The sequence below is a fragment of the Ovis canadensis genome, chromosome 21, assembly GCF_042477335.2.
Source record: "Ovis canadensis isolate MfBH-ARS-UI-01 breed Bighorn chromosome 21, ARS-UI_OviCan_v2, whole genome shotgun sequence".
NCBI lineage: Eukaryota > Metazoa > Chordata > Mammalia > Artiodactyla > Bovidae > Ovis > Ovis canadensis.
Genome location: NC_091265.1, coordinates 58,094,333 through 58,117,657, shown reverse-complemented (window position 1 = coordinate 58,117,657; position 23,325 = coordinate 58,094,333). Strand labels below are relative to the sequence as shown.

At 41.8% G+C, this 23,325-nt stretch overlaps 1 protein-coding gene across 2 annotated transcripts; it reads right to left on the bottom strand.

Annotated features, from left to right (window-relative positions):
• Nucleotides 1-247: 247 nt before the first annotated feature.
• LOC138426974 (organic anion transporter 7-like) lies at nt 248-22,933 on the bottom strand. 2 transcript variants are annotated; one of them, XM_069566037.1, is made up of 12 exons: nt 22,026-22,933; nt 21,301-21,404; nt 20,228-20,382; nt 19,961-20,129; nt 18,457-18,580; nt 14,452-14,567; nt 13,021-13,235; nt 9,318-9,426; nt 8,657-8,860; nt 7,738-7,852; nt 1,751-2,617; nt 248-1,050 (listed from the first exon to the last, which is right to left on the bottom strand). In XM_069566037.1, exons 1-10 carry the CDS (start codon nt 22,425-22,427, stop codon nt 7,792-7,794), a joined length of 1,659 nt encoding a protein of 552 aa, XP_069422138.1. In that variant the 5' UTR covers nt 22,428-22,933; the 3' UTR covers nt 248-1,050; nt 1,751-2,617; nt 7,738-7,791. The 2 variants fall into 2 exon arrangements, with proteins under 2 accessions (XP_069422138.1, XP_069422137.1); XM_069566036.1 differs by lacking the exon at nt 1,751-2,617.
• Nucleotides 22,934-23,325: the final 392 nt, after the last annotated feature.

Here is a 23,325-nt window from a genome sequence, read left to right as displayed (position 1 = left end):
AAATCCAGTGAATTCTACTTACCAGACATCTTCCTATCATCATAATAAGATCATAGAGAAAATTTTAGTGTTACTTGACTTAATATGGTTCCAGCCCAAACTGAAGTAATCATGTTCCTGCTAACTTGGGCTGCTTCACTGCATACGCATGAATACATTATTATTAACATTTGCCTTGGGTTGTGTTGTGGCAGTCTGAGTCAGAAAGACTCAGATTTTCTGAAAAAGAATTTCCAGATACAGAATATTTCAGAAGGGGTGAATTTATTTAGAGCAGTGAGGAGAGATAATGAAGACACTGCCAATGCAGTGGACCAACCTTCTGACAGACCAGGGAGAAGTGATAGTTTTGTGGGCTGTGGTTGGTGGTGTATTAATTGCTTGGTCATGTCCGACTCTTGCAACCCCATGGACTGAAGTCTGCCAGGCTCCTCTGTCCGTGGGATTCTCCAGGCAAGTATACTGGAGTGGGTTGCCATTTCCTTCTCCAGGGGATCTTCCCGACCCAAGAATCGAACCCAGTTCTCCTGCATTGCAGGCAGATTCTTTACCAACTGAGCTACAGAGGAAGTCCTTTTGTGAGTTAGTAGCCAATTTTTATAGCCACAAGGCAAAGAAAATTCCTGCTTCAAGGTTGGCATTAGGTGATTGGTTAGGGTACTATAGGGTGACTATTGGTATGGGCAGTTTTGCCTACTTTGGGGCCAGGAAACCTGCTGGTGATGATCAGGGGGCCTTTGGCAATGCTACCTGTAGCCACCTGTAGGTGGCTCAGTCAGTGCTGGAGGTGACACTTGGTTCTTGGCTTTGCCTCAGTGGCCTTGGTGAAAGGCCTCACACCTGTGGCCTTGGGCCAGGACTCCACAGGCTGGTTTCTTGAGAAAGAAGTTCCAAGGGACAAATGTGCACACAGGTTTATTGCAGCCTTCTTTTAGACCTACATTCCATAAGTGTGCGACGGAAGCTTGATTGTTGAGAGGTTCATGTTGAATCACAATAGATAGCTCTTAAGTGATTCCATGGGCAGATGGAATGGCTCTTCAGAAATGTCTGGAATTAAACCATAGTGGGAAACTTTGTAACTACACATTGACTAGTCAATAGATACAGGTTTCCCCTCACTAGATGGATGTAACCTTGGGGATATATTTCCCCTTGTGAAGTGAAGTGAAATTCACTCAGTTGTGTTCAACTCTTTGCGACTCTCCATGGAATTCTCCAGGTCAGAATACTGGAGTGTGTAGCCTTTCCCTTCTCCAGGGGATCCTCCAAACCCAAGGATTGAACCCAGGTCTCCCGCATTGCAGGCAGATTCTTTACCAGCTGAGCCACAAGGGAAGCCCAAGAATGCTGGAGTGGGTAGCCTTCCCATCTCCCGTGGATCTTCCTGACCCAGGAATTGAGCCAGGGTCTCCTGCACTGCAGGTGGATTCTTTACCAACTGAGCTATCAATAGTTCCCCTTGACCTAGATCAATTCTAATGGAGGCTATAAGCTACCACTTGTCCAAACTCACAGCATTAGGGAATTGCTATTTTGGCCCTGAAAGGGAAGTCTAGGTGATACATCACACCTATCAGAGCTTCCATTACAGCCCACAACTTGTGCCACACAGATCCACTTGATTTGTAAGAATTCCTCTATCAGGGAACAGCTCCTTTAGGGAGAACTTATAAGAGAGATTTAGAGTGATGATCTACACGCAGATATCACCATTGTAGCTGGTATCAGGTTTGCAAATGTTACTCACCATCTCTCTCCTGCACAATTCATTCTAGGCATCTCTCAACCTTCTGGTGTGGGCTGCATATGAGGAGGAATGATACAGATCCAATCCCTGAGGCATCAGAGGTCCTACTCACCATGCTCTTTTTCAGATCCTGGCAAATTTTCATGTCCCTCTATAGTCAAAATTACACAGGGCAATACTAAGAGATGTCCCAACACAGATAGCAAAGAAAAATGACGTAAGCACACTGGAAAGATCAGCTCTACCTCCTGCTGCTTATCAGGGCTATTAATCTTGATTGGTGACTACCTTCCCTACCTACTAGCCTCTTAGTCCAGAAATCTGATGTGAGTTAGGGGTAGGCATAACTTTATGTTTGAGTTTCTCCCGGTGTCTCCTGGTGGAAATGTTTCCATTCTGTATCAGTTCAGTTCGGTTCAGTCGCTCAGTCGTGTCCGACTCTTTGCGACCCCATGAATCGCAGCACGCCAGGCCTCCCTGTCCATCACCATCTCCCGGAGTTCACTCAGACTCACGTCCGTCGAGTCAGTGATGCCATCCAGCCATCTCATCCTCTGTCGTCCCCTTCTCTTCCTGCCCCCAATCCCTCCCATCATGAGAATCTTTTCCAATGAGTCAACTCTTCGCGTGAGGTGGCCAAAGTACTGGAGTTTCAGCTTTAGCATCATTCCTTCCAAAGAAGTCCCAGGGCTGATCTCCTTCAGAATGGACTGGTTGGATCTCCTTGCAGTCCAAGGGACTCTCAGGACCTACATACTCACAGATACTTGATTTGAAGTGAGAGAAAGAACAGAGTTCCCATATGGGGAACTGAGAGTTTGATAAATTGAGCCATTTCAACTGCCGTTTTGTTCTTAGGGTAAATACCTGTGGGCGAACAAAGCACCATATACTGGTCATTGATTTGGAATATATACTACATCCTGAGAAAAGCTTCCCATTTTGGCAGAATATCATCTCAACTGCAGTTTCACAAAGCTGTTCCACTGCCCTTGGGACTGGCACCTTCTGGGTAGCAGAGTGGGTGATAGAACTACGGCATCCCATGGTCATGAATTCACTGCTAGGCTTCTTTTCTTTCCATGTGTGTCTCCTGGTTCAGTGAAATGTATATTATAAAGTAATTAACCTCCAATTAAAATAAATAAATTTATATTTAAAAAAAAGAATCCAATATTTGGCTGACCATCCATTCTCAATGCCTTCGGATAGTTGAGGGTTGGTTGAGGGCATGAAAGTAAAAAAGAGAAATCCTTAAACCCAGAATACAAGTTAACTTTATTCAAGGTGTCCCCTACTCCTCTAGAAATGAAAGGGATCTAATCTAATCAATTTGTCATCAAAGTACTGGTTTGTCTCCTTGAGGAAAAGTGCCATGTTGGTGACACTCTATTGCTTGCAGTTTAGACATTTGGCAGCAATGACAGCTAGTTCAGAGGTTGTACCTAGTCTCAATCCCTGCCTCTAGTTGGAAGCCAATTTTGCTTACATTGGAGAGGCTGGTGACAGAGAATGGTGGGCATTAACTCTAAGTCATTTGGTTACTTCATTGTTTAGTGCCTCATCTATCCTGTTTGGTGTCTAGTGGATGATAAAAATGATACAAAGACCTTCACAACTCATGCCACTCCCATAAGTGCCTCCTGCCCAGTCCTCCTATTCATCTATCATCCATTCTTTCTGTGTTTAGGCCCAGACTAACAGCTCAGTTGGGAAGGAATCTGCCTGCAATGCAGGAGACTGGGTTCACTTCCTTGGTTGGGAAGATCCCCTGGAGAAGCAAATGGCAACCTGCTTCAGTATTCTTGTCTGGAGAAACCCATGGACAGAAGAGCCTGGCAGGCTGCTGTCCATGGGGTCACAAGAGTCGGACATGACTGACTGACTAAATCACCAACAAGCTAAGCCATTTGAAAACCTCTGTATTTCATATACAATATATCTTATGCAGGCTACTTTTCTTTCCACACAAAGTGGATGATCAGATGTCATGCCTGAATCTCTGCCCATTTAGAGAATTTCCTTGAGGTCACCCAGTGTGGGCCAATAGTTCAGTAACAGTCAGTCTGTGGTTTGTACACATATTTGAGTCATTCCTCATGTGAACCTAGCTCAATAATCTTCTTCCACTGTCTTCCAGTCATGACAGATACCTGGGGTGGGGGTGGGGGTGGAGGTGGGCGTGGGGTGCTTGGTGTGAAGGGAAATGAAGTGTAATAATTGGTAGATGACTGGGGCTTTGAACCACACTTCTAACATAACTTATATGTATCCTCTGTCTCTATGCTTGTCCTTTTCTTCAGAATTCTTGATCCTCAGAAACTGTGTAAGACAAATGTTTCTTGTTTTAAGCTGCTAAATACTGGAGTGATAGTTTTGCAGCAATAGATAACTTCACATCTCTACCAATACATCCTTTTTCTTTTTGGTAACAGTCACCCTAACAGGTGTGATTTCCATTTGCAGCTCCCTGATGATTAGTGATGTTGAGCATGTTTTCATATGTGTGCCTACTAGCCATTTGTGTGCCTTCTTTGGAAGAATGTCTTTTCAGATCATTTGCACATTTTAAATTATTTTACTTTTGGCAGCACTGGATCTTCATTGCTGCACATGGGCTTTCTCTAATTTTGGTGACCAGGGGTTACTATCTAGCTGAGCAAGAGCTTTTCATCATGGTGGCTTCTCTTGTTGCAGGGCATGGGTTCTAGGGCACACAGGCTTGGTGGTTGTGGTACTCAGGCTTAGAGCACGATAGTGGTTGTGGTACATGGACTCTACAGCAATTGGGCTTTAGTGGTTGTGGTGCACAGGCTTAGTTGCCCCATGGCATGTGGAATCCTCCTGGACCACGGAGTGAACCTGTGACCCCTGCATTGGCAGGCAGATTCTTAACGACTGGACCACTAGGAAAACCCCCTTTGCACATTTTTAATTTTGATTTTTTTTTGTTTTAAATATTATTGGTTGCACAAAATCCTCACATTCTCAATGTGGTTGCTGTATTTTTCAACTCCAGATTTTCTGCTTGGTTCCCTTTCATAATTTCTATGTAATGCTCAAAATTCTCCAAGCCAGGCTCCAGCAATATGTGAACCGTGAACTTCCTGATGTTCAAGCTGGTTTTAGAAAAGGCAGAGGAACCAGAAATCAAATTGCCAACATCCGCTGGATCATGGAAAAAGCAAGTGAGTTCCAGAAAAACATCTATTTCTGCTTTATTGACTATGCCAAAGCCTTTGACTGTGTGGATCACAATAAACTGGAAAATTCTGAGAGAGATGGGAATACCAGAGCACCTGACCTGCCTCTTGAGAAACCTGTATGCAGGTCAGGAAGCAACAGTTAGAACTGGACATGGAAGGACAGACTGGTTCCAAATAGGAAAAGGAGTACGTCAAGGCTGTATATTGTCACCCTGCTTATTTAACTTATGTGCAGAGTACATCATGAGAAACACTGTGCTGGAAGAAACACAAGCTGGAATCAAGATTGCCGGGAGAAATATCAATCACCTCAGATATGCAGATGACACCACCCTTATGGCAGAAAGTGAAGAGGAACTAAAAAGCCTCTTGATGAAAGTGAAAGAGGAGAGTGAAAAAGTTGGCTTAAAGCTCAACATTCAGAAAACGAAGATCATGGCATCTGGTCCCATCACTCCATGGGAAATAGATGGGGAAACAGTAGAAACAGTGTCAGACTTTATTTTTTGGGCTTCAAAATCACTGCAGGTGGTGATTGCAGCCATGAAATTAAAAGGTGCTTACTCCTTGGAAGGAAAGTTATGACCAACCTAGATAGCATATTCAAAAGCAGAGACATTACTTTGCCGACTAAGGTCTGGCTAGTCAAGGCTATGGTTTTTCCAGTAGTCATGTATGGATGTGAGAGTTGGACTGTGAAGAAGGCTGAGCACCGAAGAATTGATGCTTTTGAACTGTGGTGTTGGGGAACACTCTTGAGAGTCCCTTGGACTGCAAGGAGATCCAACCAGTCCATTCTGAAGGAGATCAACCCTGGGATTTCTTTGGAAGGAATGATGCTAAAGCTGAAACTCCAGTACTTTGGCCGCCTCATGTGAAGAGTTGACTCATTGGAAAAGACTCTGATGCTGGGAGGGATTGGGGGCAGGAGGAGAAGGGGACGACAGAGGATGAGATGGCTGGATGGCATCACTGACTTGATGGACGCGTGTCTGAGTGAACTCCGGGAGTTGGTGATGGACAGATGGGCCTGGCGTGCTGTGATTCAGGGGGTCGCAAAGAGCTGGACACGACTGAGCGACTGAACTGAACTGAACTGATCTCCTGTCCTTAACTTGTTCATATGCAGTTTTCCTGATAGCGTTTAGCTCTTTCTCCATGTTTTCCTTTAGCTCTTTCAGCATTTTTAAGGCAGTCGTTTTAAAGTCCTTGTCTAGTATGTCTGATGCCTGTGTTTACAGGGGGTAATTTCTGCTACCATTTTCTTCCTTTGATTGTGCCATGTTTTTCTGTTACTTTGTAGAACTTGTTTTGTTGAAAATTGGGCATTTGAAGAAACAGCCACCTCTCTAAATCTTTATGCATTGGCTTTCTGCTGGGGATGTTCTTCACTAGTTAGCATAGTGTGTGTTTTGAGCCTTAAAACCAGCTCAAGGGGAAGCTTAAGCTTCAGTTCAGGTCATTCCTGAGAATGTATCCTGTGTGGGTCTTCATATGGCTTTATCAATCTCCTATATACACTGCTTTTAAATTTTTTAATTTTGACAGGAGTCTCACTGCAGCTTCCCCTCAGAACTTTGGGCTGGCCTATTGTATTTCTCCACCAGTGATCTCTGCCTCATGTATCTATAGATCTGTAGGCCCCCTGAGCTTCTATAACCATTGTCCATCACTTTTAGTTTCTTTTTTTCTCTGTCTGAGATCTGAGTTATACTCCTTTTCCTGCCTCAAGATCTTTGGTGAATCAGAGACCAATATTTCAGGCAGCCCCCAGACCAGTTCAGTTCAGTTCAGTTGCTTAGTCATGTCCGACTCTTTGCGACCCCATGAATCACAGCATGCCAGGCTTCCCTGTCCATCACCAACTCCCGGAGTTCACTCAAACTCATGTCCATCAAGTTGGTAATGCCATCCAGCCGTCTCATCCTCTGTCGCCCCCTTCTCCTCCTGCCCCCAATCCCTCCCAGCATCAGGGTCTTTTCCAATGAGTCAACTCTTTGCATGAGGTGGCCAAAGTATTGGAGTTTCAGTCTCAGCATCAGTCCTTCCAATGAACACCCAGGACTGATCTCTTTTAGGATGGACTGGTTGGATCTCCTTGCAGTCCAAGGGACTCTCAAGAGTCTTCCCCAACACCACAGTTCAAAAGCATCAATTCTTTGGTGCAAGCTTTCTTCACAGTCCAACTCTCACATCCATACATGACCATTGGAAAAACCATAGTCTTGACTACATGGACTTCTGTTGGCAAAGTAATGTCTCTGCTTTTGAATATGCTATCTAGGTTGGTCATAACTTTCCTTCCAAAGAGTAAGAGTCTTTTAATTTCATGGCTGCAATCACCATCTGCAGTGATTTTGAAGCCCCCCAAAATAAAGTCTGACACTGTTTCCACTGTTTCCCCATCTATTTCCCATGTGAGTGATGGGACCGGATGCCATGATCTTCTTTTTCTGAATGTTGAGCTTTAAGCCAAGTTTTTCACTCTCCTCTTTCACTTTCATCATTGTAATTACTACATCAATTATTCTACTGATTAATTAGGGGAAGACTAAGTTATTTTCAGTTCCATTCTACCTTCTTATTCAGAGACATGCTAATTATTTACAATCATACAAATATTCAAAATCTGTTAAAAATATTATGGTTTTCTCCACATTTCTTATTGTGGTTAATCAGAGGTATTTTATATTTCATAATTTAGTCCCATAATTGTAAAAATCAATTTTTTCTATTAAATATTTATTTATTTTACAAAAATTTCCAGCATGTAAACATTACCTCATTTTCCCCTTTTATTATGCTCTAGAATCAGCAGTTAGTTAATGGAAATCCTTAAAACTGTGTCACTTGTATGAAGGTTTCTTCTTGCTTTGCTTTCCTTGAACATTTTCCCCTGGAAAAAGTACAATGAAACCAACAATGGAAAAATATCAAATAAACATATATGTCTTGTATTCTTTAGAGCAAGCTTATCCTTTGCCGTACAGTTTTGGTTATAAACCATGAACCCTGCCTCAAGTGTTGGAGTTTGGACATCTTTGCATTGGTCAAAGGAGTTTTTGGTAAAGGCAAATGGTACACAGAAAGTCATAGAATCATTTCCCAATCTTCATCACTCAAAATTCCAATATTTACTACTCTTCTCTCTTTTTGTAACATTTCACTTCCAGGGAAAGTCAGATGGTCCAAATCTCATAGGCAGCACAATAAGACTCTTTCCCCGAGATATACTGTGTGTGTGTGGGGGGGGGGGGAGGGTGGGGAGGGGAGAGACTCTTTTCTTCTCCTTGGTCTCCCTCAGGTCTTCAGTGACCTGGGCAGGTCACAGACCTACAGACACCAACAGTCTCAGAGAGCTTACTGCCCTCACTGGGCTGAGGTCTGCCAGGGTCTGAGGGATGTGAATCTGGTGTTTGGATCAGTGCATGTTTGTGAAACACCTTCAGGGGTGTGTATGTCACACCAGGGCATCTAATTTTGGCTTCTTCACCACTTAACCTACTAGTTCATACTGATGTTGTTCTGGGTAATCCAGGGAAGCTTGGGGGAGTCTGAGGTCACTGTGGGGAGGGATGAGACTGTAGCTAAACCAAAGGCACAGATCACCTGGAAATAGCTTAGATCTTAGCTTGTTTGGGGGACAGTGTCTCAACTCATGTTTTGCCCTCCTCGTCACAGACCCTGAGGGTTTACTCACTCATTTTCCACATCCTGGATGGAGTCGGGCAGAGGCTTATTCCTGGTTTCAGGAAGGAGTCGGACCACAAAGCCACCGAGGATGGAGCAGACTCCGTAGATGATCCAGGGCAGGTGTGTGGAATACACACTTAGGATCATCAAGAGGGGAGCCAGGGCCGTCCCGGCAGCAGAAGCAGATCCTATGATTCCCAGAGCTGTTACCCTTGGGGTGTAAACAATAATTCAAGAAAGTCAGGTAAAAACCTACACATGTAATTTTGTGATGTATTACTTTACTCTGATTATTGGAGACAGCATAGCAGTACAGAAGGTTGACCACATATGCTTCCTTTTGAAATTTTCTCTACTTTGCTAGCAATTTTTTTTTCAAATTCAAGTGCAATTAAGTGCATTATGACCCAGTTTGATTATTAAGAATTACCGTTACTCATGACATCTTCCCTTCCTGTAGTTCAGAAGATCACATGAGATTTCACACATAAGGACTTCACCCAGTGTCTGGCAAAAACTTTAAATAAACTTTGGGTAAAAATTGTTAGGTTTTTGTTATTACACTTGGTTACTTCTCATAACTAACCAATCTTAGTTTTCCTCCTCCAGTAAGTGTCAGTTAGCTGGCAGAGGTCTGTTTTTGAAAGGGTATCTGTGAATTTTCATACCTGAGTACAGTAGGAGTCAGCTCAAATGCATGAGAAAGACAACTGGACAATGCGGCACAAGAAACTCCTACTGCCAAAGCTGCTGTGACCACACGCAGGGTCTGCATTTCTGGAGAGAAGAAAACCAGGGAGGCTCAGGCAATCTGAGCTGAAGGAATCAGCATCCCCATAATTACAAATGAGATAGAGATAGAGCCTGTAACACACTGTTCATCTGTGATCAATCATGTCTGACTCTTTGCAACCCCATGGGCTGTAGCCTGTCAGGCTCCTCTATCCGTGGAATTTTCCAGACAAAGAACATTGGAGTGGGTTGATGTTTCCTACTCTATGGGCTCTTCCCAGCCCAGGGATGGAAACTGGGTCTCCTGCCTTGGCGGGCAGAGACTTTACCACTGCACAACTGGGAAGCCCGATCAAATGAAAGTGAAAGTGAGAGTGAAGTCGCTCAGTGGTGTCCGACTCTTTGCGAACCCATGGACTGTAGCCTACCAGGCTCCTCCCTCCATGGGATTCTCCAGGCAAGAGTACTGGAGTGGGTTGCCATTTCTTTCTCCAAGGGATCTTCCCGACCCAGGGGACTGAACCCGGGTCTCCCTCATTCTAGGCAGATGCTTTAACCTCTGAGCCACCAGGGAACCCTATTGGAGCTGTTCTCAAGTGTAAAATACATAGAAGAGAAACTACACAGAGGCTGAAAATGTGCGGTGTCTAATAGGCTGAGAAATGTATGGCTTCTGGTGAATAAAAGGCTCTGAATTATTTTATCAACTGTCCCTGCCTCTCTGAGATTTGCCAGAAAAGGAGAGGGAAGGTGAGACCAGCAGAACTTGATTTCATTTATTTTCTCCAGTGTCTCCTCTGCCCTTCAGGCAGAATGTAGGATTAAGAGGGCAACAGGCAGGAAGGCCAGGGGTCTCCAAATGGAGGAAATAGCCTGCAAGTGTCAGACATTTTTATCTCTCTTAAGCGACAGGAGGAAATAAACTAGCGATATTTTTTCCTTCTCTATACAAATTTAAAAGGAGGTTTCTCTTAAAATTCTGTGTTGCCATAATGACACCTGGTTTCACTTGAAGTTACCATTGCCTTTTTCTTATGGAAATATTTACCTTAAGCTATGCCAATGTACTATGCATTTACCCCAAACTCTGTCTTCAGGTCGGTTCCGCCTTTTGGGCTCAGAACCTACTTGATAAACCAGTATGTTATACTCCGATATTGTTCCTCTAATCTATGCAAATAACACTATTTGTATGGTGCTCTGCCGTTCTTCAAGATTCAAGTTAATCCTTTTATGGCCCAAGATGAACCATTTGGAGCCAAGATTATCCCAAAATACATCCTATGGGTGAGGGGCCTGGTGCCATTCTAAGTTTTGAGACATTCCTTTCTTTCATTAACAGACTGCTGGTGACTATATAACATCCAGCTAAAGACTAGCAGGGGGGTACTCTTTCTGCCCCCTTATGATGCCTATGTCAGAAGCTTTCTCTATCTCCTTTATACTTTAATAAAACTTCATTACACAAAAGCTCTGAGCGATCAAGCCTCGTCTCTGGCCCCAGATTGAATTCTTCTCCTCCGGGGGCCAAGAATCCCGGCGTCATAATTCAACAACAACCTTTCAGTATGGTCATGTGAGCAATAACTGAGGGGTGTAGGATTCATCCATCTCTCAACAGATTAAAACCTAGGAGCTTTCACAATATTGTCATGGACTAGTATTGCAGAAGAGATGAATACAAGGACAGGACTCCTGTATTAATGGATAATCTGGAGAGTGTCTTTATCTAGGAATGTTTCAATAATCAAGTATAAGAATCTCTATTGGGAAAAATAGCCTGATTTGGAAACAACAGAAGGGAAATTTCAGAGAGTCTGTTTTCTATGCCTGCATGTCCCCCATTATGAGTAGCACTCCATTATGAGTGCTACAATACTGGGGGTGGGCTCTGTCATTAGGCAGCAAACTTGCATCACTGCTAATACTCAAGGTGAGCAGTGGAACCCCAATAATCTGGGACCCCATAAAGTGCATCCCTGCACTGGGGAGTCAGGTGAAGCATGTGAACAGCTGGGTTTCCCTCTTCATTACATGTGATCGTTCAGTTTAGTAAAATAGATCATAAGACAGGCTCTTAAGTGCTTTCTGCCTTGTTCCTACTGTTCTCTTCTCTGCTTGAAGACAGGGAATTTTATTTTCTTGACGTTAAGATGACACCCCTAAACTAGAGTTGCCCTAATGGTGACCAGACATGAGACATATACATAGAGATCAGAGGATACATTTTCAGTGAAGCGATAGAACCAAGAAAGAGCCCAGCCAGAGGAAGTGACAGTACTATGTCTTCACATGAGAGACTATTACAAGGTCTAGACCCTCCTTGCTTACTGTGTAAAGTATGATTGGCCAAAGGTGGCTCAGGGGTAAAGGATTTGCCTGCAATGCAGAAGACACAGGTTCAGTCCCTGGGATGGGAAGATCCCGTGGAGAAGGAAATGGCAACCTACTCCTGTTTTCTTGCCTGGGAAATCCCATGGACAGAGGAACCTGGTGGGCTGCAGTCTATGGGGCTACAGTCCATGAAGTCGTAAACAGTTGGACACAACTTAGTCAGTAAACCACCACCACTAAGTGATTAATTGCTGTCCTAGAGAAACTGCCAGTCACAGATGGCACCAGTTTCCAGATATTTCTCAGATGTTATGAATACAATCACATGTCTGTGCTGACTTTAATTATGTTTGATTCTGTACGGGAGCAAAACTCACCAACCCAAAATGTATCTCTTTGGCCTGAAGGTTAATTTAGGTTGGTTAGTTTTGAGAAATAGAAGACTCAGGAAGTCTTTTTTTTTTTTTTTTTTACCTCCTCCTTAGCTGATGAAAGAATTTAGGCAAAGGGCTTAGTCCTGGAATAGACCTAACACTAGAAATGTCTGCAGACAACATGTGCTAGGTATGGTGGGGGAAACTCGGTGGGGCCTAGAGACCAGCATCCACTCTATGTCCCACTGTTTCTACATGGCCAAACGAACATTTGTTTACCAGACATCTTTTCCATCTCCAGGCGAATCGCCTTCCTCCCGTTTGAAGTTCCAAACCACTACCCTTCAATATGCTATTTTTCTCTTTTGCTTTTAGCTGAAGATGGTATTGAAGGTGGGGCTTTGGCTATTTTCATAGGTTACTCAGTTCTGCCTGGGTCTATGCTTCCCTCGTGATTCAGTCAGTAAAGAATCTGCCACCAATATGGGAGACCTGGGTTCGATCCCTAGGTCGGGAAGATCCCCTGGAGAAGGGAATGGCTACTCACTCCAGTATTCTTGCCTGGAGAATTCCAGGGACAGAGGCTTCAGTCCGTGGGGTCGCAGATCCTCCCGCGTGATTAACACTTTCACTTTCCCATGTTTACACACATTATTAAACTTTTGATTTTCTCCTGTTAGTTCGTCTCATGTCAATTTAATTCTTAGTCCAGACAGAAGAACTTAAAAGGGCAGAGGAAAATTACTTCCTTCTGATACTTCTTTTCCCAGCAACATAAGTGCAGAAGCTTTACTAACCCCCTAGATTGGTTTCAGGGAATCCTTAGAACACAATGCTGCCTTTCCTTCCGGCTTTAGGTAGGTGTGATCCATATAGTCCCTGAGGGGAGGATGCTGAGAAACCTATTTTTCACGCTGAGTTATTTTCTCACCTTGGGGTATGAAGATCAGGACGAGAATGGAGGCGGCCAGCAGAAATATGAAGACCATCTGGCTTACTCTGCGACCCAGGTGACTCAATGCTAAAACTGCAGCATAATTGCCTGGAAGTTGGACTACGCCAAAGAGAATTTGGAGTAGGAAAATGTTTTCCCCCACAAACTGGAGGTGGAGGGACAGGCCAAAAACTGTTGTGGTGGTTAGAAGTCTGTGGGTGGACAAAAAGGAAAGACAGATGTCATGAGTTTAGATTCTCCAATCATACAAATAATGATATTGTGCCAGGAAGCTAAGGCTTGGTTTTAGAGTATTCAGACAGACATGGTCTGATGTGTAGAATATTTCAACTTTGATTATGCTGTAAAATTTTCTGTATTTTTGATTCTCTGGCAGATGGGGCCTTGATCGTGGAGAGTCTGCCTCTTCCAGGGCTCACTGATAAGTTGGCAAACTGCTCCCCTGTGAGTGCACCTTTGATATACAAACCACCAATCCAGGGCCCATACCCCCTAGCATCCCCTTTATCAAACTCTCACACCAAGCCAATATTCTCCTTGTCCTAAATAACTCCAGGGTCAGGCATTGAACAACTCAGAGCCATCTCTATATCACAGATTCTGCTGAAATTATTCAAACAGTCCAACCCTCAGCATATAATCTCCTCTCATTCCCTCCCACAAAACCCCAATAAAGGTTTGGGGCCATCTTCTGATTGACCCAGCCAGGTGCTTCCCTGCATGGCCCCATCTGGCTTGTCACATACTTCCTCTTTCTAGGGATTTGTGAATAAAACTTCCTTCATGACAGTTATTTCCAAGTTTGCCTGTCTTAACGTATCTTGTTAAAACAAATCTTGAGGACTTTATAAAAACCATTTCCTTGTGAGGTGATGGTTTAAAAATTATCACAAAATAATTATATGATGATGGAAGTCATAATTCTTATTACACTTTTGGGGGGAATGCAGGGAGTTTTGTTATGGAGGAGACATAATGGGGCCTTCCAGAATTTTAGCTTTTTTTCTAAACCTTGATCTGGGTGATGGTTATATATTTACATATGGAACTATTCATTGAACTGCATGTATCTGAGCGCTTTACTTTTGTTTATATTTTTACTTCAATTAACATGAAAACAAGTGAAGAAACTTATAGCCAAGATCTGTGCCATGATTGACATTCTCAGCAATATCTCTAGTGATAAACCTTTAGGGTGATGTGATAAATAGAACTCCTCACTGTATAATTGGTTCTGTGTTTGTCTTTTCAAAACTGTTTTACTTTTTCCAAACATAGCAACCATGTTCTTGACTTCCTCATGCTTTATCTCAAATATGTCTCTCTAGCATGTCATAGATACTGAAATAACAAATACAATCGTGTTTCTGCTATTTTAACATCCCTCATGCATTGTGTGAAGCCCACCTCACAAAGGACAGGAGACAGATCCTTTTACGCAGGTTGGGTGTGCGGAACAAGTCAAACACAGAAGGTTTGGTCTGTGCTGCTTCCAGCTCCTCCTGCATGGCAGATCTCAGGACCTTTGAAACAGCAACAAGCTATTCAGTTGTCACGCAATGGTAGGCAGTATGAGGCCCCCAACAGATGACTCCCCTTTGTTTCTACTAGAAAATATAGCCACTGAAGATGTAATGATGAGTAATGAAGATGTAAAGTGCTGTGAACAGAGAATCAGGGAGGTAAAGGGAAATTGTGCAGTGACAAGGAAATTTCAATAAGAGACTCAAATTGCCTGCTGGGCATCAAAAGGGAAGTCGAGATTATAGATTTAGGTCAGGAAGGGACTAAAGGAATAGTTATTAGATTTAGGCCCAAAGCTTCACTTGTACCAGAGGGGCATGAAGGTCTGGCACTAAGCTTGCTTCTCAGGGGACTGTTGGCAGAATTTTTTTTTTTCCAGGAAGGAGGAGAATAATTTCCTCGAGAGACTTAATTTTGGCTCTTGGGTCAACCTCTTTCAGGGAAACCCTAGCATGTTGTGCCTCCATGAATGAGATGCCTAGAATTAAATCTGAGGACAAAAATCAGGGGCGACATTGGAGTAGTATGGTTTATACCCAGACTTTATTACCTGTCATTATGCAATGGCTTTGCTAAATGCTAAATATACACTTTAATGAAGGTAATAGGACATCTCTAAGCCTCTATTTCTTTCTCATTAAAAAGATGACTAGGAGTAAAAAAATGTGTGCACTTAGTTGCTGAGTTGTGTCTGACTCTTTGCAATTCCATGGACTTAGCCCATCAGGCTCCTCTGTCCATAGGATTTCCTAGGTAAGAATATTGGAGTGGGTTGCCATTTCCTTTTCCAGGGGATCTTCCCCACCCAGGGATTGAACCTGCTGCTACTGCTGCATCTCCTGCACTGCAGGTGAATTCTTTACCACTGAGTCACCAGGAAAACCCCCCAAAATGTGACAACCTACACAATGTGAAAAAATATTTGCAAATTATGTATCTGATAAGGAATTAAAATCTGAAAGATGTAAAGAACTCATTCAACTCAATAGCAAAAAGCCAAACAATCCAATTAAAAAATGAGAAGAGTGTCTGAATAGACATTTTTTTTTTCAAGGAAGATATACAGATGGCTAATAGATTCGTGAAAAAGTTTTCAACATCCCTAATCACTGAAAGTGAAAGTGAAAAGTTAGTCATGTCCGACTCTATACAGTCCATGAATTCTCCAGGCCAGAATAGTGGAGTGGGTAGCTGTTCCCTTCTCCAGGCGATCTTCCCAACCCAGGGATGGAACCCAGGTCTCCCACATTGCAGGCAGATTTTCTACCAGCTGAGCTCCCAGGGAAGCCCCTCCCTAATCATTAGGGAAATGAAAATAAAAATGACAGTGATATATATTCTGTTGTAATGGCTATCATCTAAAAGATAAATGTCACGTATTGGCAAGAATGTGGAGAAAAGGGAACTCTTAAATACTATTGGTGGGAATGTAAATTAGTGAAGCCAGTATAGAAAAAAGTGTAGAGGTTCATAAAAAATTAAAAAGAGAACTACCTTACTATATTCATTGATTAGCTCTAGGAATAGTCTGGTGGAGTCTTTAGGGTTTTCTATGTAGAGGATCATGTCATCTGCAAACAGGGAGAGTTTTACTTCTTCTTTTCCAATTTGGATTCCTTTTATTTCTTTTTCTGCTCTGATTGCTGTGGCCAAAACTTCCCTATACACTAATAATGAGAAAGTAGAAAAAGAAATTAAGGAAACAATTCCATTCACCATTGCAATGAAAATAATAAAATACTTAGGAATATATCTACCTAAAGAAAATAAAGACCTATATATAGAAAACTAGAAAACACTGGTGGAAGAAATCAAAGAGGACACTAATAGATGGAGAAATATACCGTGTGCATGGATCAGAAGAATCAATATAGTGAAAATGAGTATACTACCCAAAGCAATCTACAGATTCAATGCAATCCCTATCAAGCTACCAGCAGCATTTTTTCACAGAGCTAGAACAAATAATTTCACAATTTGTATGGAAATACAAAAAACTTCAAATAGCCCAAGCAATCTTGTGAAAGAAGAATGGAACTGGAGGCATCAACCTGCCTGACTTCAGGCTCTACTACAAAGCCACAGTCATCAAGACAGTATGGTACTGGTACAAAGACAGAAATACAGATCAATGGAACAAAATAGAAAGCCCAGAGATAAATCCACACACCTGTGGACACGTTATCTTTAACAAAGAAGGCACGAATATACAATGGATTAAAGATAGTCTCTTTAACAAGCGGTGCTGGGAAAACTGGTCAACCACTTGTAAAAGAATGAAACTAGAACACTTTCTAACACCATACACAAAAGGAAACCCAAAATGGATTAAAGATATAAATGTAAGACCAGAAACTATAAAACTCCTAGAGGAAAATAGGCAAAACACTCTCAGACATAAATCACAGCAGGATCTTCTATGACCCACCTCCCAGAATACTGGAAATAAAAGCAATAATAAATGGGATCTAATTAAAATTAAAAGCTTCTGCACACAAAGGAAACTATAAACAAGGTGAAAAGACAGCCTTCAGAATGGGAGAAAATAATAGCAAATGAAGCAACTGACAAACAACTAATCTCAAAAATATACAAGCAACTCCTGCAGATCAAGTCCAGAAAAATAAATGACCCAATCAAAAAATGGACCAAAGAACTAAACAGACATTTCTCCAAAGAAGACATACGGATGGCTAACAAACACATGAAAAGATGCTCAACATCACTCATTATCAGAGAAACGCAAATCAAAACCACAATGAAGTACCATTTCACACCAGTCAGAATGGCTGCGATCCAAAAATCTACAAGCAATAAATGTTGGAGAGGGAATGGAGAAAAGGGAACCCTCTTACCCTGTTGGTGGGAATGCAAACTAGTACAGACACTATGGAGAACAGTGTGGAGATTCCTTAGAAAACTGGAAATAGAACTGCCTTATGACCCAGCAATCCCACTGCTGGGCATACACATCAAGGAAACCAGAATTGAAAGAGACACACATACTCCAATGTTTATCGCAGCACTGTTTATAATAGCCAGGACATGGAAGCAACCTAGATGTCCATCAGCAGATGAATGGATAAGAAAGCAATGGTACATATACACAGTGGAGTATTACTCAGCCATTAAAAAGAATACATTTGAATCAGTTGTAATGAGGTGGATGAAACTGGAGCCTATTATACAGAGTGAAGTAAGCCAGAAAGAAAAACACCAACACAGTATACTAAGGCATATATATGGAATTTAGAAAGATGGTAACGATAACCCTGTATGCGAGACAGCAAAAGAGACACAGATGTATAGAACAGTCTTTTGGACTCTGTGGGAGAGGGAGAGGGTGGGATGATTTGGGAGAATGGCATTGAAACATGTATAATATCATATAAGAAATGAATCACCAGTCTAGGTTTGATGCAGGATATGGGATGCTTGGGGCTGGTGCACTGGGATGACTCAGAGAGATGGTATGGGGAGGGAGGTGGGAGGGGGGTTCAGGATTGGGAACACGTGTACACCCATGGTGGATTCATATTGATGTATGGCAAAACCAATACAGTATTGTAAAGTAAAATAAAGTAAAAAAAAAAAATAAATTACTTTCTCATACACAGAATGAGACCAATACACAATCTTCATGATTATTATTGCTCAGTGCTTTCTGCTTCCGTTGACTAAGATGTGTGTCCAGTCCTTTAGCAACTGCATATCCTTCTCTAATTTTAGCTCAAATGATGTTAACACTCTTCGAAAACCAGGATGATAAGGTCAGAAGACCTACAACCACACCTGTGATCTTACCTGCCATTCTTATAGATACTAACTACCTATAGATGTTATGTTATATCTTCCCTATATTCCATAACCACCTCTCAGCCTCCTCACCTCCATGGTTAGGGTATCTCCAGCATTCTTCCTTCCATTCCTGTGCGCAACTTTTTTAAGCTCCTTTAAGCCCTCCTCGGGTCTGTTGGTGATAATCAGCCACCGAGCAGACTCTGCCAGCCACCTAATCAAAGAGGACAGAGTACAACTAACTCACATTTTCCTGTTTTTCATAACTTTTGTCCAGAAATATGAAGGGGTTTGGAATGTGCTATACAAAAAAAAAATGATGCTTTGGTATATTGATAATTTTGAGCTGAAGGCACTGCACTTGAGAAGTGGAAGATCCAGGAAGAGAACTCTCTGACCTCTCCTTTCTACCTAAAAGTAGGTCATAAACTTTCCCCTGAGAAAGATGCCCTTTCTGTGTCAGGAAGGGAAGAACAGTTTTATCACCAAAAACTGGGAAGTGATGCCAAAACAGACCTGTAAAACAAACTTGCTGAAACCACTCTTCCTTTTCCTTAGTTTTTCCATAAGCTTTCTAGTCACTGTTCCATAAATTACTGCCCTTTCCTCTTTGTCTTGTCACATACTCACAGTTGATTGCTTTTAATGTAAAAAGGCATATAAGCTTTAGGGCTTAATGGCTTCTTTGGGTTTTAATTTTCCTTCTGAAGACTCATTTATACATGTAAAAATATTAAATACATTTGTGTGCATTTCTCCTGTTAATCTCTCTTGTGTCCAAGGCTATCCACAGAATGTAAGAAGATAGAAGGAAGTTTTTCCTCCCCTGTAGATGCCTTTTTCCTCCTATCATCATTGATAGATTATACCAGAAAATATAAAATTATTCCTCTTGTACCATAACAAAGAAAGTGTAAGGATGACACAGACAGGAGGTTTATTGGCTCCCCTCTTATTCAGGAGATGTGGCAATTTTACCAAATAAAAGTATACTGTGCTTAGTTAAATTTTTAATCAAACAAACTGAATAACTTCAAGAAATATTTTGGACATACTTATACTAGAATTTTATTTGTTATTTATCTGAAATTTGAATTTGATGAGATAGCCTACATTTCATCCAGTTAGCACGTAAAAATACATAACTCTCAGATAAGTGGAAATTTCACACAAACAATGAATACTTTTCATTGTAACTATATGTCATGTAACATTTGGCATATTATTATACAACAATATTTGTTGCCTATTTGAAATTCAAATTTAATGTTCATAATATTTTTTGGCAACTCTGTCTATTTAGCCTATTGAATTGTACAGATTAGTAGAGTACATGCTCAAGGGTTGAGCAAAGACCAAACAGAATTCAACTGTCCTGATTCCAGCTTCTTTCTTTCTTTTACTTTTCGCAAGTTTTATTTATTTATTTTAATTTCTGGCCACACCCTGCAGCATGTGGTATCTTAGTTCCCTGACCAGGGATTGAACCTGCACTCCCTGCATTGGAAGGTGGGAGTCTTAACTACTAGACTGCTGGGGAATTCCCATGCTTCTTTCATTCTAGGACCTTCTAATACTCAGGGAGAGCTTATACCTTGAAAACAGAAAGCTGACAAATAATGGCACAGAGAACACCAGTTGAAGGGTGTGCCAGTCTCGAATGGCAAAGGCCAGACCTCCTAAGAGCATTTGTGCAGCACCGCTGGCACAGATTACTAGTGCCGTTCCCACGGTTTGGAATCGGGGCACCGTCCACTCTAAAACTGAAAGAAAATACAAACAGAACTTTGACCTCAAGCCAAGGTGGAATGTCACCATCACAGTCAAGTCAAAATGTACAATATCCAAAGTGTTGACTTGCCAAGTATAGTAGTGTTTGCTATTATGGCTGGGACAGGAAGCCCAGCCAAGAAGCGCAGCGAGCAGTAAATGAGGAAGGTGGGAGCAATGGCTGCACAGGTGTCAGCAATGGCGAGCTGGAGCAAACACCACCCAAGAGTCATCTTTCGCCCAAACCTGAGAAACAAGTACAGGTCAGAATATGGAACCGATAGCAATATATTATAATCATACATGAAGAAAGGGCACATTGTGAAACTTAGGGAATGTTTTAACAAGTGAAACTTCACACTTGAAACCTAGAAGAATCAACAACAGATCTCAGAAGCAGCCTTCTTGTTCATAACCTGAGCATAACAAAGTGTCTTCTCTACTCTGTTACCAGTGAATCTTCAACACCAATTGAAACCAAATAAGACAGGCTGCAATATTAGAAATTTTCACACACCATAAATATTTCTTGTGCCAACAGATGTATTTAGCATAGTAAGAAGATTTTTCAGCGTCAGGACACAGGGGATTTAGGGACTCTAAGACTCTGCAGGCTAAGGCTAGCCTGATGTGAAAGATCTCCTCCTGTTTTTTAATTTCTAGTTTCATACTGTGGTCAGAAAAGATTCTTGTTATGATTTTAATATTCTAAATTTTCTAAGAAGCCACAGTCATTCATCCCATAGAGTCCAGGAAGGACTGAACGTGGCAGCCCGAACCAAGGCCCAGCAAAGTCATTTTCCATATCTGTGTCTTCAGACAGGCTGAATCTCATGCCATGAAGCATCTTCTTCTCTGTTTCCATAGATAACTCTTTCTCACGCTCCTAAACCGCATGTTACAGCACCACCTTTCCACATCCTGTCCTGCTGTGCTTCCAGATCTGATGGAAATATCATTATTGTGTTTAGTATACAAAACTTAATGTTGAAAAAATAGCATTCACCACACTGATTAATTCTCTGTTTGTGTTTCTAAAAGATTGGAGACCAGGGTGGCTCTAGGATGGTGAAATTTGCTATATTTATTCATTAATGAAAGAATGATTCTTGAATTGATGAAAACACCCAGGAATAAAAAGAGCTATTATCTAGAGATACTCACTTGTCTGATAAATAGTTATATATGACACTTCCAACGAGCATTCCAGACATGAGTAGGAATTTAGCCACTGAGTTCAGTGACTGATAATCGCAAATCAGGTCCCACTGGAAGAGAAGGAGAACCAGTAGAGGAGAGTTCTATAGCATCTTATAAGTCCTCAGTGGAAACACCTTAATATTACTTGCAAATTTAATATCAGGCCTCTACTTTCCTCTTAATCTTCCCTTTCTGCATTAGCTTATCTTCTCATTCAGACTTCAGTTTAAACATTAATTTTTTGGGGAAGCCTCCTCTCAATCTGTAAGTTCTATTAATGCCCTGTTTCACTGCATACTAATTGGTTCTAAATGTTGGCCACAGAGTGCAGCGATTTGAGTTTTAAGAATTTATTGATGCCTGAATTTTGCCACAGATGTTCTTATATGATAGTTCTGAGGTAGTCTTGGGTATAGAGATTTTTGTTAAACCTCCAGATGTTTCTAACTCACTACCAAATATCGTGTAATCCTTGCTTAAACCTGATCTTCCTAAGAATAAAAGCACTGTGAAAGCAGGGTTCATGTCTATTTCTGAATCCATCATTTAATAGAGACGTAAGTAATGTTTGCCAGAACAACAAAGAACGAACTCCTACCTAGTGACTAAAGGATAGAAGCATGTTCATTCCTCTGTTACCACTAAACACTCAGACCATGTACTCACAGGAGGTAAATGAAGACTTTTACCTCAGTCACGATGGTGGAGGAGAAGGTACTTCGGTCATATACCCAGCCATCCACACAGGGTTCCGTGTCCAGCTCTCTCATGTTGGGGAAGGTCCCATTGAGGTGGAGGAGCTGCCACTGGGGGCGGCTGAAGCGACGACACTTATCTGGCCTCAGGTTTGAGTCCAGTGGGATGGAGATTCTCAGGAGGGCATCTTGACTGAGGGTCCCAGTGTCATTAGCAGAGCCAGTGTCATTGTCCAAGATGTGGACCCAGCAGCGATGACCAGGGATGGCTGCAGTGAAGTTCTCCAGTAGGATGTGAGGGCTGACTATGAGGCTGGAGATACAGAGGAAAACCATCTGAAGGATCTGGAATCTCCCCAGGCCTCCAACTTGATCCAGGAGGTCCTGAAAGGCCATCAAGGCTGAGCAGGTGACCCCTAAGAAGAGGCAAAATGACTATCCAGAAAAGTTCAAAGGAAAAATATTTCCAGCTACAGTGTCACACTAAGTGTGTGTTGATCCTGGCCACACTTTCTCCTCAACTGGCCCTGTGTCACCTCTGAAGCTGGGCCATAGAAGCTGCTTCTCCAAGTTGTTGGAGGGTCAGGAAGGTAGCTGGTTTCATTAACTCATGGAGGGAAATATTTTGCTGAGGTAACTTTAGCAGTTGACAGTTAAATCTGTTAAAAGTGTACTTTGTGAAAAATTTGTACTGAGCAATACCACGAAGTCAGTGTTGGACTCTGAATTACAATATTGGGCTTTGGACTTTGCTAAAAGAACTGTAATAAATCTGCTAAACGATTTACAGTTTTTCCCAGAAAATGTAATTTGTGAGACACAAGAGTGAAATGCTTTTGATTTTTTTTAAAAGAACAAAAAGTGTATTACTTGTTTAGTATTGAACTTTAAAGTGTTAATGAAAACTCTATCAAGTTAAACAAGTGAAATATGATGCAACCCTTCCCATTTTGGTAAGTGGCATTCTATTTCAGTTCAAATCATACCATAAATTCACTCTGAAAATAAGTTACTCAAAATTGAGGCAGAGTGGGCAGTAATGGAGGCCAGAGAGGTTAGTTTGTGTCAGCTCATATGGAGGCTTATTTTTACTGGGTTATTGATCATTTCAGATAACATTTGTGAGGATCTTTTTCTGTTCTAGTTTTAGAAATACAGCATTATGTCAAACAACATCTTCACAGCTCTTACAGTCTGGTGAGTAAAGGAGAAATAAATAATTATACTCTGATATCATAAAATTCATATGGCACATGAACAATGTGCTGGGGAAGAATTGCAGAGAAAATATAGG

What these genes read in the sequence shown, in the direction of transcription:
- LOC138426974 (XM_069566037.1), bottom strand. Translation starts at nt 22,427, where the DNA reads ATGGCCTTTCAGGACCTCCTGGATCAAGTTGGAGGCCTGGGGAGATTC. An exon ending in CCTCCACCATCGTGACTGAG is followed by an intron (nt 21,405 to 22,025) that starts GTAAAAGTCTTC and finishes CTTCTCTTCCAG; the next exon opens with TGGGACCTGATTTGCGATTA. An exon ending in CCTGATCTTCATACCCCAAG is followed by an intron (nt 9,427 to 13,020) that starts GTGAGAAAATAA and finishes TCTTCTCTCCAG; the next exon opens with AAATGCAGACCCTGCGTGTG.